The 17,580-nt window shown below is 36.2% G+C and overlaps 1 protein-coding gene across 2 annotated transcripts in view; it reads left to right on the forward strand.

Moving 5' to 3' along the window:
• The window catches only part of EXOC6 (exocyst complex component 6), a 102,514-nt gene that overhangs the window by 45,950 nt on the left and 38,984 nt on the right, over positions 1-17,580 (forward strand). Inside the window, exons 16-19 of one of the 2 annotated variants that reach the window (XM_063307391.1) lie at positions 1,715-1,826; positions 2,457-2,591; positions 7,613-7,792; positions 12,317-12,346. In XM_063307391.1, coding sequence (XP_063163461.1) covers positions 1,715-1,826; positions 2,457-2,591; positions 7,613-7,792; positions 12,317-12,346 — 457 coding nt within the window. The remainder of the gene's footprint in view (positions 1-1,714; positions 1,827-2,456; positions 2,592-7,612; positions 7,793-12,316; positions 12,347-17,580) is intronic. The other variant, XM_063307392.1, reaches the window with a different exon arrangement.

Raw genomic sequence — 17,580 nt, forward strand, 5'->3', positions numbered from 1 at the left:
ATGCAAATTACTCTTTCACAAATATATACTAAGAACCACAGTTCAAATTACATAAATACATATGCTAAATTTTGTCAAATCATTAGCAAATGTTGAGTGAAATCCAGTCCTTTGTGGCAGTTAAGCAAACTTATATTTGATTACACATGTGTGCAAATAAAAATAACAATGTGTCTCTGTAAAATATTGTATCTACATCTTGAAAATTATGTACTACCGTTCCTCCAAAAGGATGGGGTATCATTGAAAACCAAATTATGGCTTATGGACTTAAGTCACACATATTTAATATAATACGCATCAGCATTCCCAAATGTTACGCTTTCCATCTTTTTTGTACTTTTGGTAAATAATAGGTGCCTCTCTGTGCACTCAGATCTTAAGCTGTGTGGGTAGAGAAACGATTAATGCTAACTCCTTGTTCTTAGTTTTAGCTCCATATTAAACCAGTATAATGATAGTGTAGCAGTATTTTAGATGTGCTGATTTTAGCACCACTCTTCTAAGTTTCCATTGGGCTTCCATTTAGCCTTGGAAAAATCAAACTAATTAATTTTACAGGTAAGTCAGTTTGGCTTCTGCTTCACGGGAAGCATTACAGCAAGTTTCACCATGCTTCCACTGAAGCTGTGGAGCAGAGTACCTGTCCACCTCATTTTGCTCCATCCAGAGGTGTAATGGTATGTGAGAAAGACCTTGAGAGACAGGACGAAGAGGTGCTGCCTAGGGAATGGTCAGATAAGAGAGGGCGTAGCTCACAGCTGCATAATGAGCGAAGAAAGAGGCGCAGAAGGGTTCCTCCCTAGTTTCTTGGGCTGTAAAGCAGACGGTTGGGAGAACTGTACTTTCAGACTTGCAAGGTTGATGTCAGCCTTCCCAGGTAGACCAGACAGGAATCATGACTAGATGAGCTAATTCTGCTTTATTGTAAGGCTACATTAACAGAATCTTGCAAGTCTGAAAGTACAAATCTCCTGCCATCTCCTTAACAGTCTGGGAAGTTAGGGAGGGTCCCTTCTGAGCCTCTTTCTCTGCCCATTATGCAGCTGTGGGCTATGCCCTCTCTTATCTGACCGTTCCCTAGGCAGCACCTCTCCGTCCTGTCTCTCAAGGTCTTTCTCATATACCATTACAAGAGGCCATGGTGCCTTAGCTTCCTACTCTTGACCTTTCCAACCAAGCAGAGCAGTGGCATGACTGTTCTACCAACAGTGGCTGACTCTTTTTTAGTTCCATACCATGAAAAGCTAAGACAAGGAGATTAAGAGCAAAGATGAGGTGGAGTTCTTTGGTGGTTTTTTTTTCTTGTTTTGCTCCTGCTCTGGCTGGCTGTGGGGAGTGCTGGCAGCATGTAATGGGAAAGATGGTGACAGTTGGTGGATTCTGTGCAGAGTCCCCAAAATGAGGAGGGCAAAACCAGCAGCCATATGATAGGTGGCTTACATATGTGCAGGTACCTTGCTGGAGTAACTAAAATGGTGTATTGGTGAAAAATGAATCTGTATAGGGTGGGATATGGAGGGGAAGACTGGATGGATAATCTGTTAAATTGGAATGCTGCCCTTCTCCATGATAAGCAATATGCCAAGAGGTATATTGAGACTGGGGCCTAACCAGATGGTGGGAAGGAAATGTTAAAGCTGCATGCTTATTTAGCAGGTTTATCTGCAATGTGTTCATCTGTTTTTAAGAGCGTCTCAATTTTTTTCTCCAGTTCAACAGAGATTGATGACATGCTTAGAAAATCTACAAATTTATTGCTGACGAGAACTTTAAGCAGTTGTTTACAAAACCTCATTAAAAAACCTCACATAGGTTTGACAGAGGTAAGTGCTGAGACGTACTTTCTAATATTCTATATATTGTCAGGTGTCGTTCAGGGACACTTTCCTTAGGAATCATGCAGCTCCCCCAGAATTTTTAAAATAAGAAAATCAGGAATGGTGGACAAGTTTCTTTAAAATACTTCTTGATGTTATTTCTGTGCCTTACTTGAACCTGGGGATTTGGGGGTAATTTGTGCTCATATGTTGAGTCTGTAATGCTTAACAGACTCCTATTCCATCTACCACACTCCAGTCCAAATAAATGGTAAAAAATGGCATAGGAGAGGGTGTTCTCTCTGGCATAGAGATATTCTATAGTGAGAACTTAAGGATTCTTTAGTGGATATATTAGTGTGGAAAAGATTTCCTGAAACTAGAAAATGTACACCTGATGTTCATAATGGAGCCTTTTGCATATGTTGGTATTCCAAATTAGAATGACAATCTGTCTTTAAAATAGACATACCTATTCTGTTACCATCAATCTATTATATGCTATAAATTTGGTTTTGTATTAAATTCTCCAGTTTGGGGATTTCCATCCTTAAAAGTGACCTAAACATAATTTGAAACTAAAAAAAACCCTTTTATTAGAACTTGTTCTTTTATCTTTGTTTTTATTTTTTTAAGCTGGTGCAAATTATCATAAATACAACACATTTGGAACAAGCATGTAAATATCTTGAAGACTTTATAACTAACATTACAAATATTTCCCAAGAAACTCTTCACACAGCAAGACTGTATGGTCTTTCAACATTTAAGGTATGTGAGATTTTTAAGTCCCAGTCTAAACAGCCAAATTCTGTATTTCTAGATACTGTGCTCTAGCTGTATGTTTTGGGTGTAATTTATACATGTATGAATAACAATACCAAACATATTGGGAAAAGTGACTCAGCATCATAAAATATAGTTTCAAATATTTACCTGTATAGGGTACCTTATTTTAGCAGTAAAATAGATGAAATTAAGTTAACTACATCACTGTTATGATATGAAAATCATCACTTTTGAATGTTGGTTTATTTTAAAATAATATAATCTACATTTAATCCATGGTGAACTATATATTACATTGGTGTGATAGGGTCATACTTGGGAGGAGACAAAACTAAAATATGTTTGTATTCAACATCTTCAGTTACCCCTGCATTTTTCTCAAACTTGATTATACTTGATGGTTATTCCAGATATTTTTATTAGCAAAGACATGGCACCGTGAAGTGTCCAAATAGAGGAAAAACATGAAAAGAATGTCAGGGGTGTAGGCATCTGTGGGTTTGGTCGCTGGACAATATATTTTAAGCCAGTGTATGTGGGCTACAGTTATTACATAGGCATGTATTACTGAGTTCCCTACGTTGGTACCGCTATGGGCAGAAGATAAGTATTTTTGGTGTTCCATCAAGACCTGGAATAAATACAGGCTCTCTGATCTCCGGTACTCGTAGTGTCTCCAGGTAAGTATAAAGTAATGAAGGGAAACTAAAAATAATTTCACATATGCTCAGATGTAAAGGAGCTAGTGGAAGCTGACCAGGAAGATGATCTTGGGGTATCTGTACCTCAGATTGGTAGAACTAAGAAAGATTAAGAAACAATGACCAAAATAATCAGGGAGCTGTATAGGAACAAAATAGAACTTCAGACAGCTAAGTTTAACTGTGATGACTTAGAAGTAAGGCCTTCTCTGTTCAGTAAGATTATTCCAGCTAATTAGATGTGTATAAAATTGCAGATAAGTTCCTGTAGGAGTCGTGAACTAGCATTGTGTGTCTTTTATCAACTCATAAATTTACTCATTGCCTTATCCTGGCATAATAATTTTGAAACCATCCATTTCAAATGTAGTTTACCATGTCATGTGGGGCTCTGTTGTTTTGAGAAGATTCATTTGTATATTCTTTGGCCTTGTGGAACTAGCTGCATGGTCTGTTGGATCCTATCTCTAGCATAGGTATAACTTTAATACTTTAGACAATAACTTGTGTTTGTGGAATAAGAATCCAAAAAATGGGCTATGTTTCTCATTTCTTGACCTATTCGTACAAATTTGGAATTTTTTCTTACACTGACTTTTTTGAAAGCACACCAAAACAGGCATCAGTTAATTCCTAACAATTACATCTTGAGTTTCAACTAATTGCCTTACTATGTATACACCCAAACAGGGCAGGGTTTTGCAGACCAACAAACTAAAAAAGGATTATTCCTACTGAGAGTAATTCTGTCTTCAGTACTTTTATTTTGTAACTAAATCTAAAATTATACTTACCGAATTCCAGCATTAATCTCTCTCATCAAGGTTAAAGGAAGGTAGGAAGGCTAAAGAAATACCCAAGGGATTAGCGTTATGTCTCTGTATTTTCTGCTTGGAGAACATTTATTTACCATGTGATTATTTGTGAATTTTATAACTAGGGCAAATGGGAGTTGTTAACCCAGCAAGGTTCAGAAGAGCTTGTCACGTATTCTCTGCTAAATCCCTCTTCTTCATGGTCCTCCATGGATCGTTGCTTGCAGCTGGATTACCTTCAGTTTAGACACCTGGTGATAGAGATGAAATAGAAATCCTCCATGGTATTCTGCTGAAGCGGATTTGCAAGATTTGCCCAAAGGGACTTTGCTGTAGCACCATTAAGAACACCAAAAACAGTCCACTAGTTGTGTATTTTGGTAATCAAAATTTCACACACACCTCCTGTTAAAAAGATCGATCTGAAGGAAGGTATTTTGTGAAAGTTATGTAGACAAATAAGGTTGTCACATTTTTAAAAAAGAGTCTGCGTTGGGGGAAAATGCATCGAAAAAATCCTAGGTGAAAAAGAGCATTATGGAAATGATCCCCTTTTTTAATTAAAGGATCTCTGAGATTATTGAGGAAAGTTGTTCCCCAAAACTACACATATTTGTGAAACTTGCTAATAAAAACAGATGTAAATCTTTGAAACAAAACAACACAGAGTAACATCTTACACAAACAATAGGAAAAGGACCAGGTCTGCACATGTCTTACTTGGTGCAAAATATCTTCACAGCTGTCCTATGACAATTTCATAGCTTTCCTATCACATCTGCTGCTGCCATAATCATAAATGAAAGAGTAAGTCAGAGACCAAATTTTGGCTGTAGATAGGGTCAGCATGATTATTTAGGGAGGGGAAAATCATATGAAGTGATCCTGACCAGTCTGGTAATCTAGAGAGGGCCTATTAATAGTCCCTGTTCCTTTCAAGGTTTATGCGTAGTGGACAAGGTGATGGGCCTTCTCCCTGGTAGCCCTTGCTTTGTGGAATTTTCTCCTGCAAAAGTATACAGGTAGTCCTCATTTAGAGTCTATCTCATTCAACCGTTTGCAGTTACCGACAGTGTTGAAAAAGCAAGTTTGTGACTAAGCCTTGCATTTTTGACCTTCACAGGTCTGTAAAGCAAAGGAAAGCTAAGTAAAATCATAGTTGCAGTTTCACTTAGCAACTGCTTTGCTTAACCAAGTTGAAGGTCCCAGTTGTGGTCACTAAACGAGGACTATCTGTATGTGGCTGCTTCCTTGCTAATATTCTTTACACAAGTTAAAGCTGTGTTGCTTCAGCAAGCTTTCAGCCCCCAGCCTATTTTAACATCTTGCTGCCTTTGGACTTTTGAAGATTCCGCCAAAATCCATCCTGGAATCTGGAGTGGGTAGGATCCTGACGTATGTGCTGGTAGCCTTTACAGCAAAATAGAATGGTTAGCGTGCCTTACCCCCCATCTCCAGTTGACAAGCTGGAGATGAGGGGAGGTTTCTTTTATGTATCTCATACTTTTCCCCATTACTGCAAAAAGATGTCAAGTGTGATCACTGTGGAAGCTGTTCATCTGTTCCATTTTCATATCCCAGAAAGCAGTTTCATTCAGAGATGGAGGGCTTCCTTAAATTGTAGTAAAGAGCACAAAACACATCCTTGGGGCAAATTCTCCCTCTCGTGTATGTAACATTGTTTAAGGACTTGTTTCAAGGGGGAAGAAATTAAGGCTATGCAATCCTTTACTGTCTCTTCTTACCTTTTTGAATGTCTTTGTGGTGATTTCAGTCCTTCAATCAATGAATTCTTCATAGAGTCCTGGAGTGTCATTTTAATGCTAATTATATGAAGAGCAATGAATCATAAGAGGAAAAACTTAATCCATTTAAGCTTTATTGTAACTTCTTCAAAGTTCCCATCAAAGTTTTTTGTAGATCAGCTTTCCCTAAATCAATATGCTTCAGATGTGTTGGGCAGTAATTCCATCATCTCTGATGAGCAAATCAAACTGATTGAGGATGAGGATGATGGAGGCTGCAGTCCAACTCATCTGGAAGGCACCAGGTTACAGAAAGTTATCCTAGCTGCTGTGTTGTGATTCTTCTGCAGAAGTTGGTCAGTGAAGCTTTAGAATCAGATGTTATTTTGATTAAAGTTCTGAGGAACAACTACTGTCAATAACTATTTTATTTCCTCAAATAAAAAGTTGTTTTGGGTCTTCCTATTTTGTTCTGTAGAAATTTATCATCTGTCCCCTATGTATAAGCAGTATCTTTAGTGTAGTGGCTACTATATTGGGCTTTATCCATATTATCGGTCTGTGGGATCATGCTGTGGCTGTCATTTGTGGCATCTAGCTCCTGAGGGGGAAACTCCAAAATTAATTGCAAGAAAAGCCAGCCAGGTTATAAGGGCATACCCTTTGTAGATTCTTCCCTCCTTCTGCTATCTACTTTAAATTTACTCTGTTTGCCCCAGAGAATTACATCAATGCGCATACTTCACTTGTGATGGAAAATCCTTTTTGTATTAATTCTTGGGTAACTTTTTATGAAAAGCTGAATACATTTTACTGATTGTAACTCCTAGAAGCAAATTATAGAAATCTTAAATTGTGATCTTAGGCTTGTTTACTTGGATGATTATGGGCTGTTCTGAGATTGCTTCTGCAGATGAGCAGGGTGTTTGGGGGTCTGTGGAAACACCGTCAGTACTGTATGGAGTTGCTCTAAGTCACTCTGGGTTTCTCTGGAACAGTTTTAGGTAGAGTGCAGGTTGGTTGAAAGAGCAGAATACATGGCAGTTAGACTAAATGACCTCTAGGTTTTCCAACTTTTTGATTCTACTGTACTTCTGAGTTGTATATATAATTGTGCTGTTAGCAGCCCATCCACTACTGATGGGGGATTCTTTTTCCATTTATGGCATTTGGTCATTAATTTCTTATGTTAGAAAGATTCTTTCCATGTTCTTAAATAAAATATTGAGATTTAAATAGTAGAATGATATAGTAAATAACAGTGATAAAATATGACAGACTTTGCTGGAAAGATTGGCTTCTCATTAAGTTACCAAAAGCAATACAAAACGCATGATTCTAAAACTAGAATATGGTAGACCAATCAATGCTGATGAAAAAGTAATAGCAGTCTTTTGAATAATAGCTTGATCCTTTTTTCTTTGAAACTAGCAAGGTCTGAGTATTATTTCAGAACCTTTATGGCATATACAGTAGTAGTTATCTTACAGATATACTGTATGTACTTTACTTCAAAAATAAGTTGAAACATTAATCGTCATGTTCCTTTTGCAATAGAATTTGACTTGCATTGATATTGGTAGCCAATTTGTTTTTAGATATCCTACAATTTGAATTTTTAAAATTCCTTTTCCATTTTTCTTGGCCCACATCTGCTTTGTTTTATGGTATTTACTTCAAGAAATTATCCTTAAGTTAGTAATGCTATATAGTGCTGGAGTTTTATTATCTGCTCTTTTCAGGATGCAAGACATGCTGCTGAAGGGGAGATTTATACGAAACTTAACCAGAAGATTGATGAATTTATCCAGCTTGCTGACTATGATTGGACAATGACTGAGCCTGATGGAAGAGCTAGTGGCTATTTAATGGATCTGATTAATTTCTTAAGAAGCACTTTTCAGGTTTTTACTCATTTGCCTGTAAGTATAGAAAATCAAATCTATCGCAGTTCCCTTTAATTTCTACATGTCTAAGGGCGTAGATGGAAGGAGAAAATCCGCATCCCTGGAATGCAGAAGTACAGCGCCTACATAGGCGAAAGGCAGACTAGTTTTATCCTCCTTTTTTTGTTTGGCTGAGAAAAGGAGCTTGAAAGCATCTGCTCCTGCTTTAGTTCAACCCCGGTTAGCAAGGCAATCATATGTGGGTTTAGTTGAACAAACCACCTTCATAAATAATGTTTGTAATTGGTTTGTTTCAGGTAATCATATTTAAGATTAACTAGAGATTATCTGAATCTGGACAACATAGCAAACTGTGGTTAATCTAAAGGGGAAATGAAAGCGTCTGGTGGTCTTGGAGTTTCAGCAAGAGCAAAAGAAGGGAAAAGCTTTTTTTTTTTTTTTTTTGTAATTTTAAACCAGGGTTTAGTGTTGCTTCTAAGCAAGTCTGTGATCAGCTTTGGGGCAGAAGGGTAGGATACAGATTGAAATCTTATAGGAGTAATATCAGCAAGAAAAACAACAATTATGCCTAAGATCAAGCATATCCCTTTCCTTTTGTATTGAGCACTTGGGGCAATTAGTAAATTTTCCATTGTGGACTAATTGATTTACCCCTTTGACAGTCACGTGTATTGTTTGGGAATAACCAACACTTTGTTGGAGAAAATCAATTAATTCCTTAAGCCAAAATAGTAAAATGAGCATCTTTTTTTTTTTTTTTTAAAGAAAAGCTGCTGCAGAGAGCAGCCTCTGCCCTCATAGGCTCAAATTAGCCTGGGAATTTATGCAGGTCTCTGCATAGCCACTTACTGAATGGTCACTTGGGGCCCCCATCCAGGGTGCTGCCTTTCAGCTCTGAAGTCCAGCCTTAGTGGTGTCATTTGTATTGAGTTACCAGGATTCATCCTCTGGTTTTAAAAAATAAATGCTAGTTAACAGTAACATAGAATTAGTTAATGACATTCTGTGCTTCCTTTAGCAATAGGAAGAGGTGGAAGGCTTGAGTTCTCTGCCCATTTCCAGTTTTTTATGAATGGCTGAGTGTTCACAATAGCTCCTATCAAATGGGACGTGCTTGCAGACTGCTTTTGGACCAGTAAAAGCAACGCACTATGCTATGTTCTACCTGTATACTATGAGGATAGAGAGGGGTAAAGTAAGGCTTCTGAACCAGATTTTATATATCTGTAAACTTTAAAAGATGTTTTTAAAATAGACACTATTGAACCTGGTTAAAAAAAATACATAGTTTTATTGTTTAACATTGCCTGCTTCACTGTAAGGGAATGTGTATTAAAACAGCTTTCAGAGGTATGGTGTAAAATGGTTCTTATCTGTTGATGCTTTAGGCTTTGTGGATCATTTGAAACTTCTTTCCTCACAAGCTTTTATTTCACACATTCAGAAATCCAGGTTATGATTTGGGTTTTTTGTTAGTGTTACTGGAACAGATAGTCCTTTGTCTCAGTTAAATGCAATTGTCAATTTGATGTCTTAGTTGTTAATCTGGGCTCTGTCATTTTTGTCTCCTATAATTTTTTTCCTGTCTTGTGTGAAATACTGTATAGTAATCAATACTGTTCTGGAATTTTGAGTTAGGAAAACCTTTGATACTATTTCTAAATATATACAGTAAATCTATAATGTATCTGTTATAATGAAACCTGTTAGATTCCCACGATTGTCCCCTTCAGCCACATTTGCAGGAGAGAGATAAAGGACTAATATTTAAATAGTGTAGTTCACAGAACATCGCTATATGAAGAATTTCTGCAGCTAGTACTCTTTTCAAGATCTGTACTGATGCATATTCAACCATGGCTAGTCTGCAGCTTTTGTGCAGGATCTGTGGCATGGAAAGTCATGACAGTGTGTTATATAGATGGCAGAAATGAGACAGATTGAGTCACAAGGACAGTTGTGCAGGAGAATACTGAACACTTCTATTTTGAGAATTTATTTGGAAATTTTATCCAAATCTTTACACAGAGAAGAATTAAAGTGTAAACTGGACTGTCTCATTTTAGGTCATACATGGAGATATGTTTATATTCCCAGTTGAAAAAAACTAATTTCATAAGAAAGAGCCGTTTCATTCCAAACATTTGCTTGTTATTAATTATCTATCTGCGGGAAGTTCTATCAGTATCAAATACTATATTAGGAAGAGGTACAATATGCCCAGAATATGAAAGATGTTTTCATGCTTGAAAATACAGGGGTGAAAAGGATTTATTCTGAGAGAAATAAGATTGGAATTGATGTGAAGACTCACTCATTCTTTTCTGGATAAGTGAGAAACCTTCATTCTGACTATGATTTCTTCATATTCTTTGTAGTTGGAGCAGCTGGGCGTATTCTGGGGAAAACTTGTATCCTCGGTAGCATAATTTTTGTTTTTTCTTGGGAGAAAAGAAAGTTGATGGAAAGAGACTTGATTCTAGAAATCAGTCTTTTCCCCTAATTTTCAGACAGCATTCATTTTTGTTACTCCTCATATCTGTGCTGAATCCTATTCCAGAGAAATTCCCAACCCCTTAGACCAGACACAAATGGATCTAGCTTCACTTAGAGCAGCATTTTTATTAAAGATTTTGGTATATAGAAAAATTCTACATGAAATTTTCTACAAAGCAAGGGCAATACGCATGATTGAGATAGTTGAAAATTATAACTAAACTATACCAATAAAAGTAACAAATGCTGTAAATCGGTGAAATGTACTTCAACTAAAAATAAATTCTGAAGATAATTACTGTAAGGAACTCTTGGGTAGTGAAGTAGCTGGGATTTTGTAGCTTTTTCAAACATAATAGAGTATTTTAGTGCCTTTACATTAACACTATACTTGATATTAATCCTTAATACATTTAGCCATGTTTTTGTTTCACTTGCTACATCTTCAAAACACAGTATGATCAGTATAATGGCCATAGTGAATTAAGGTTTTAGTGGGGATTCTCCTCTCCTCTCAATTTAAAAATTTTAAAATGTGAGGGGAAGTATAATTTTTCAACTTTTGACCTGAGAAATGAAAATATTTGAAATAGCAATACGGTAGAGAAAGCAAACTAAATCATGTATGAATATCAGTTTTTTAATATTTACCAATGACTTCAGATGCCAGGGTGGGGACAGATCATCCTGGAGATGGTTTACCTATGTGTTTGTTAAGAGTTGATACCAACATGACACATCATTATCGTCAGCAGTGACTTAGGAGACTTTGCAACTGAATTGTGTAAGTTGTAGTGATTTTTGGTATACATATATTCGGCTACAAAGGAAATTGGTAGCAAATTATAAAGCAAAATTTAAAAAATAATTCTTGGTAAAATTAGCTATCCCTATGGTTTAAGGTAGGCTTCCCAGAACTGATACTCTTGGGATATGTTGGGCATCATTCCCATCATTCCCATTCAGACGCAAAGATGAGGCTCATCATCCAACATACATGAAAAGTTCCAGATCAGAGAGGGGTGACTTAAGGTTAATACCTAAGGTTAATAAGCTATTGTGGTATAGTCATTCTTTGGTTTTTGTTTGTTTTGTTCTTCAAAATGTGTTTACATTTCCCTTTTCTGTGTTGTCACTTGATAGAAAAGCACTGATGTTTTAAAAAATAAAGTAGAAGACCATATTTGTAGTGAAAATAAGCATTTTTTTAACTTTGTCAACTGATGTAATGGCAGAATGTTTTTATGAACTGTTGCTTCAGGTTGTCACAAATAATGCCTTAAATGTGTTTTAATAACAAAACTTGAATAGGACTGGTGATAATGAGAAAGGATTGGATCACAAGTAGATGTGAGTGGAAAACACTTGCACACAAGCAGCTTAAAATAATTGGGTAATTAATCCTTTGGCCGATGGCACCTTGGGCTTCATGTAATCCTCTTCTGGAAGGTTTCTCAGCTCAGGGCTTTAGAGTAGATTGCGGGGCACAGCTCTGCTGCTAGGAGAGAGAAATGTAAATCCCCTACCTACCACACATGTGTAGAATAGCATCTCTAGCAATTTGGATCCATTCAGGTTCTGAAATTATCATGCTAATTGAATAGATGTCCAGTCTTTTCAAGTGGCACTCCAGATAAATCTTTCCATTCTTTTTGAAGGAACACTACTTTATGCAGAGTATTTTAGTGCCTGTACGTTAACACTATGCTTTATATTAATCCCTAATATGTCCAAATGTCAGTTAAAGGTAAATAATTACCTATTAAATTAACATTAAATTAGATTAAATGAGAGTACCTATTTGGCTTTTACAGATTACAAACAGGAGATTCATTGACTATCAAAATGAGACAGATATAATTCACATTTCAAATATTTTTGAATTGTTGAGATCTTTAAGAAATAAAGCTTAGCAGTTGGCATTATTTATTTTCTGAAGGCTCCCCCACAGCCTCTGCATCCGTTACTCAAATGCAATTTAATGTTGACAAGTGTATTTTAATTTACTTTCTGTTTTGATTGCCTTGCTGATTTCGTTCTCAGAATAACAACAATGACTATGCAGCCATGTCGGTAAGTAGATGCAAGCTCAAGAAAAGCATGCCCTTGGAAAACTTAACTATGGACTGCCTGCAGGCTTATTGCTTTAGTATTGAGTGACTTCTTACAAAGCCCTCTATTTGGTTTGATCTGACTGACTGCTAAGTTGTATAGCAGCATGCAGAATCCAAGTTGAAGACTAACCCTGGTCTTTTGGACATAAGGCAGAAGGAACCTTTTAAAGTCTCAGAGAAACATGATACAGCATGTGTTGCATCTGAAATGAGATCATTCAAAGGAAACTATAAGACCTCTCGGATCTGAGGTCAGGTGTCAAAATGCAACTATGGGATGTGCATACAAAATCAGGTTAAAATAGCCAGATAGTGGCTGAGAATAAAGAGCTGGTGAAAGTTTTAGCCTCTTTTAAAAACATACTTTTTGAAGTGAGGAGAATGTCTGTACCCAAATGTATTTCATAAAGATGATGGATTGCTTTAAAGGATTTGTGCCCCAATTATTTTCAGGTCGTCAGCTTATTTTAAGCATGTTACTTTAGTCCAGCACAAATATTTGCATTTTAATGAATAATTGCAACTTTTAAATAGATGGGATCTTTCTATTAATGCATACTTGTGTTCTGTCCGCCTAAGTTGCATTATCTACGTCCTATTTATTTCAGTTGATAGTACTTCTGCATAATTTGAAATATCCACACTGTAATAAAAAAAGACTAGCTATCAAAAAAATAAAATATAATGGTCAGATTATAATGGTTCAGACATATGATGTTAAATACATAAAATTGAAACAACTACTTTTTATGGCTGGGGACTATATAAAATATTTTGCTGAATATTTTAAGAAAAACAGGTACCCAGTTGGGCATAGCAGTAATCACTGAAGGGGTAGGACTTGAATTTCTGTTCCTCCACATTTAACCGTCTTTAGTAAATGCTTAATAAACCTAATTTGATGCATTAAAAAATAAGAAAAAAATTATCCTGCTGAAATCAACAGTTTGAACCAAATGTTAGTGGGGAGGGGGGCATCTGCAAAAAAAGGGGCTGAGCTTGCACTATTCTAGATTAAATAATTCCTCTCACTCTTCCATTGTGGAAACTGATGTATTCAAGACAAGAAACGGGCAGATAATGATGAGGTGACATGTAATGAGATTATTGCAGATACACAGGAATATAAACTCAGAAAGGAAGGGTTAATGCAAACAAGAGTGCTAGCTGATAGCCCATTTTACAGTACCGGTTTTCCCTAAACTAGCTGCTTCCAGATATCTTGAAATTAATTCTATTGTATCCAACCAAGCATGCTTGTTTTCGGGAGTTTTTGACCAGTGTATTTAGAAGGCACAAGTAGGGGAGGGCTGTACTGCACAATAGCGTGAATTAGACCATGCAGCAAAAATGGTTGCTTTTCCACTTGTTTCTTTTTCTAGCAAATATGCTCTATTATTTCAGGAACTAATTCACACTGCAATTTTAACATGGGCTCTTTCACGTTTTGCACTTACATGCCCCATAAAACAGCTTGTTTTTTAAATACATGAATTTCAGACAGAGCTGCAGTTGCTTGTCTTTTAAATTGGAGAAATGGCATACATGAGCTTTAATTTGAAGCCTTATTTGCATTAACCGAAGAGGCTATCTCTAAAAGTCTGTTTTTAGCATTATATATTGCCTGAAGCTTGATTCTAGTTTTATGGGTTTCTGCACTTTATTCTCTCCTACTTTCTGGACATGTCCCTTATATAGACAGAGTGAAACTAAAGTATTTAGTTAAGCGTGCTAAAGTATTTGCTTCAGTTATTCCTGTGGCTCGAAATATTCCCCATTATTTTTTATTCTATCCTAGATAAATGGAAATCTCTACTGAGACTTATGGATTAATGATCTAGTCCAAGAGAAATAGTTTCTGATTGGCTGACTGCACATATATTTCCATTATGAGTAAAGTTGCTTGCTTTCTGTTGAAAAGCAATATTCAAAATAGGTGTCAATTGTTATGGCAGTTCTTGGGCCTGAGATTTTGCTCTGATAGCACGTGTTTGTATAGATTCTTTGTTTTAATTTACTAGAAGCTGGTTTCTAATTTGAATTTGAATTTTTAAAAAATATGTTTTAGAATTTTACTAGGTCACCCTAAACTTGGGAACCTTACAATGGCTGTTAAATGCAGTATTAAAAAAAAGCAAAAAAAAGAGTCCCTGAAACACTGACCCATGTTATTTTATATTGCTCCTATTACAAAGATGCTCAGTTACATAACACCCCATCTACTCAGATTTCCAGGCCACCAGGATCCATTTTATTTATACCTGCTATTATCTGACCTTGTGAAATAATACTTATTAGTCTTTCCGCTTTATTGATAAACAGCCAAGAAAGTGAGCAGATATGAGTAATCCAAGACTGCAAATCTGGGTACCTCTACCTCCCCAATATTGAACATTGGTCTTTTTGGCTTATCCCCATGATTGAAAAATACGTAATTCTTCATATAATTATAAATTCCACATTTTTTAGTATAGAATTCAGAAGTACATTCACATCTTCAGATTGTATTGGTTTTTGTAACAGCATATTAACAAACTTATCAATATCAAACCAAACCAGTATAGGGCAATAATAGGCATATCTGTATTGTATGACTAATCATGCCTTATCATGTTTCAGTCGTGTTTCCAACTTAATGAAGTTGATAGCCTTTGTAGACATTCTCTAAATCGGAAGAAGACTCTTTTGTTGAATTAGCTTCATTTAAAGATTTAAAAACGTATTTAATATTCTTTCCGACCCTAATCTATTGATTTGTTAATATACCATACACTAAAATTTTATTCCAGAATTCTAGAAAGTAAGTGATATTCCACTTTACTAATATTATTTAATTATTTATTAAATACTGTAGACTTAGAATATTTTAGAGCACATTCTGGTACTGATAGTAATTCATGAGCTTTTGATGCTGCTAGTGCATCCTGATCCAATTGTGAGATCAAGAGATGTTTTAGCTATTTTTAAATTTTATACTAATCCCTAATTCCTCTTGCAGCCTCAAATGGTTTAAACAGTTGACTGGCAATAAAGTGTTGTGATGCATGAATGCCCCAATTGTTTGTGACTTAAAAAACAAAAAACCCTGCTGTTTTCAAACTTATCAAGAGAATAAGCATGAAAATTATATGACCGTCTCAGCATCTTTCAAGTGTGCTTTGCAGACTTTAATGCAGGAAATGCAATAGAGCTATGGCTACAAATAACGTGAAGCCCCTTCCATGATATCCAAGAGGCCGGGTAATACATTTCTAAGTATTCCCATACTGTTTTGTTTGCTTGATCACTTTCATTCCATAAACAAATTGAAGTCAAAATGGTTTTGGTGTTGGACTAGGATCCAGGGACAAATCCATTCTCAGTCTTGGCAGCTCACTGGGTGACTGCGACAATCATTCTCTCTTAGCCTAATCTATCTTGTAGCCTAATTTACCTCATAAAGTTGTGAGGATACGCAATGTATGCTTTAAGCTCCTAAAGGAAAGGTGGGATGTACAGGTAGTCCTCACTTAAGGTTGCATAGAAACCTAATGCTCCTGCCTCCTATCTCCCCACAACAACTCTGTGAAGTGGGTTAGGCTGTGTCACCCTAAAGTCTGCCAGCTGGCTTTAATGCCTAAAGGAGGACTAGAACTTACAGTCTCCTGGTTTCTAGCCCAGCACCTTAGCCACTATACCAAGCTGGTTCTCAATATATATCATATATGATCATATATATTCTTTAACAGTAACACAACCCTGGGTTTGACTTTAGAAAATGTGTAATTATCAATGGGATATATCATCAGGACATTGTAGCAATTTATCTTCAACTCCAACCACTGTTATGTCCAAAATGTCCTCTGAATTGAAGATTGATAGATACGATTTGCTTGAGTGTCTGGGTCCATTTGTATAACAGAAGATGGATGCAGCGGGGAGATGAATTTGAGGAAAGAAAAGGCCCCCAATTTGAAATATAAATAAAATAAATAAATATGTAACTTCCTGTCACTTCACAAGATTTTCTTTATTTCTTAAGAGTTTTATTAAGAGTTGCCCAATAAATTAGTTTTAGTGATTTTTTTTATCATACAAAGCAGTCTTCTCAACTGAGTGTGTCCCAAATGCACTGGTCTATAGCTTTCCCTCCATACACATCCCTACTGGCTATTGTAGCCAAGCAACTTGCAGAGCATTCGATTATATAAAATTAATGCACAGGATTGACCATGGCTGCCTTTACATCCTTCTTAAGCTTTTATTTACTAGCCTTAATTTGCTGCATATTAATTTCTTACAAATGCTTCTATTGCTGCTTGAATCTTGTGACTCTTAAGTGGCTTACAGCAAAACATCATACAATACATTAAAATTATCAGATAAATACTATCAACATAAATTTGGCATACAGTAATCATAATAAAAAAAACCAAGCAGCCAGATTCATCCAAATTCTGGTACATCTCCCATTCTTGCTTCAATCCCCAAATGCGCATTTAAAAACTCAGGTTTTTAAAAACTTCCTGAATGCTAGTAGTGAGGGTATAGTTCTTATGTCTGGTGGAAGGACATTCCATAGGAGGGATCTTCTCCAGGAAATGCTCATCTCTGAATTCCCTCTCATATTTCATGCAGGGCAGGGACTATCACCTATCACCGAGCACCATGCTTTGGGTCAAGTGGTCTTGAAGGTGACCAGGCCCCAAACCATGTAGGACTTTAAAGGTGATCACCAGCACCTTGAATTGCACCCAGCAACAAACTGGCAAACAACACAGCTTCTGAAATGGTGTTATATGATGATATCATTTTTTAAAAAATGCATATATGGGCCACTGCATTTTGCATTCATTGACTTATTCATATATTCATTCCAGTTGGTACATAATTTATCTCCGCTTTATATTTTATTGGAAATATTACTATTTCCAATATATAGTCATTTATTGTGTGGCTTGGTTGTGGATCAGATCTTCTCCAACAGCAGCTTGTTCCCTATGTGCACTCTACAAGATAGTATGGGAAAATATGTTTGTTACCCAATCACCAAGAAATTGAACAATTTGTCTGAGACTCTAAAAGAAATCAGTATGCTGGAGATAGAAATAAATCCCCAGAATTCTTCATTTACCTATTTCTTAGATTACACTTTAAAACCAAGCTGATTTGCAAAAACTGATTGGTCTTCTGTTTCAAAATTGTTATCACTGC

The sequence above is a fragment of the Candoia aspera genome, chromosome 6 (genome assembly GCF_035149785.1).
Source record: "Candoia aspera isolate rCanAsp1 chromosome 6, rCanAsp1.hap2, whole genome shotgun sequence".
In the NCBI taxonomy this organism is placed as follows: domain Eukaryota; kingdom Metazoa; phylum Chordata; class Lepidosauria; order Squamata; family Boidae; genus Candoia; species Candoia aspera.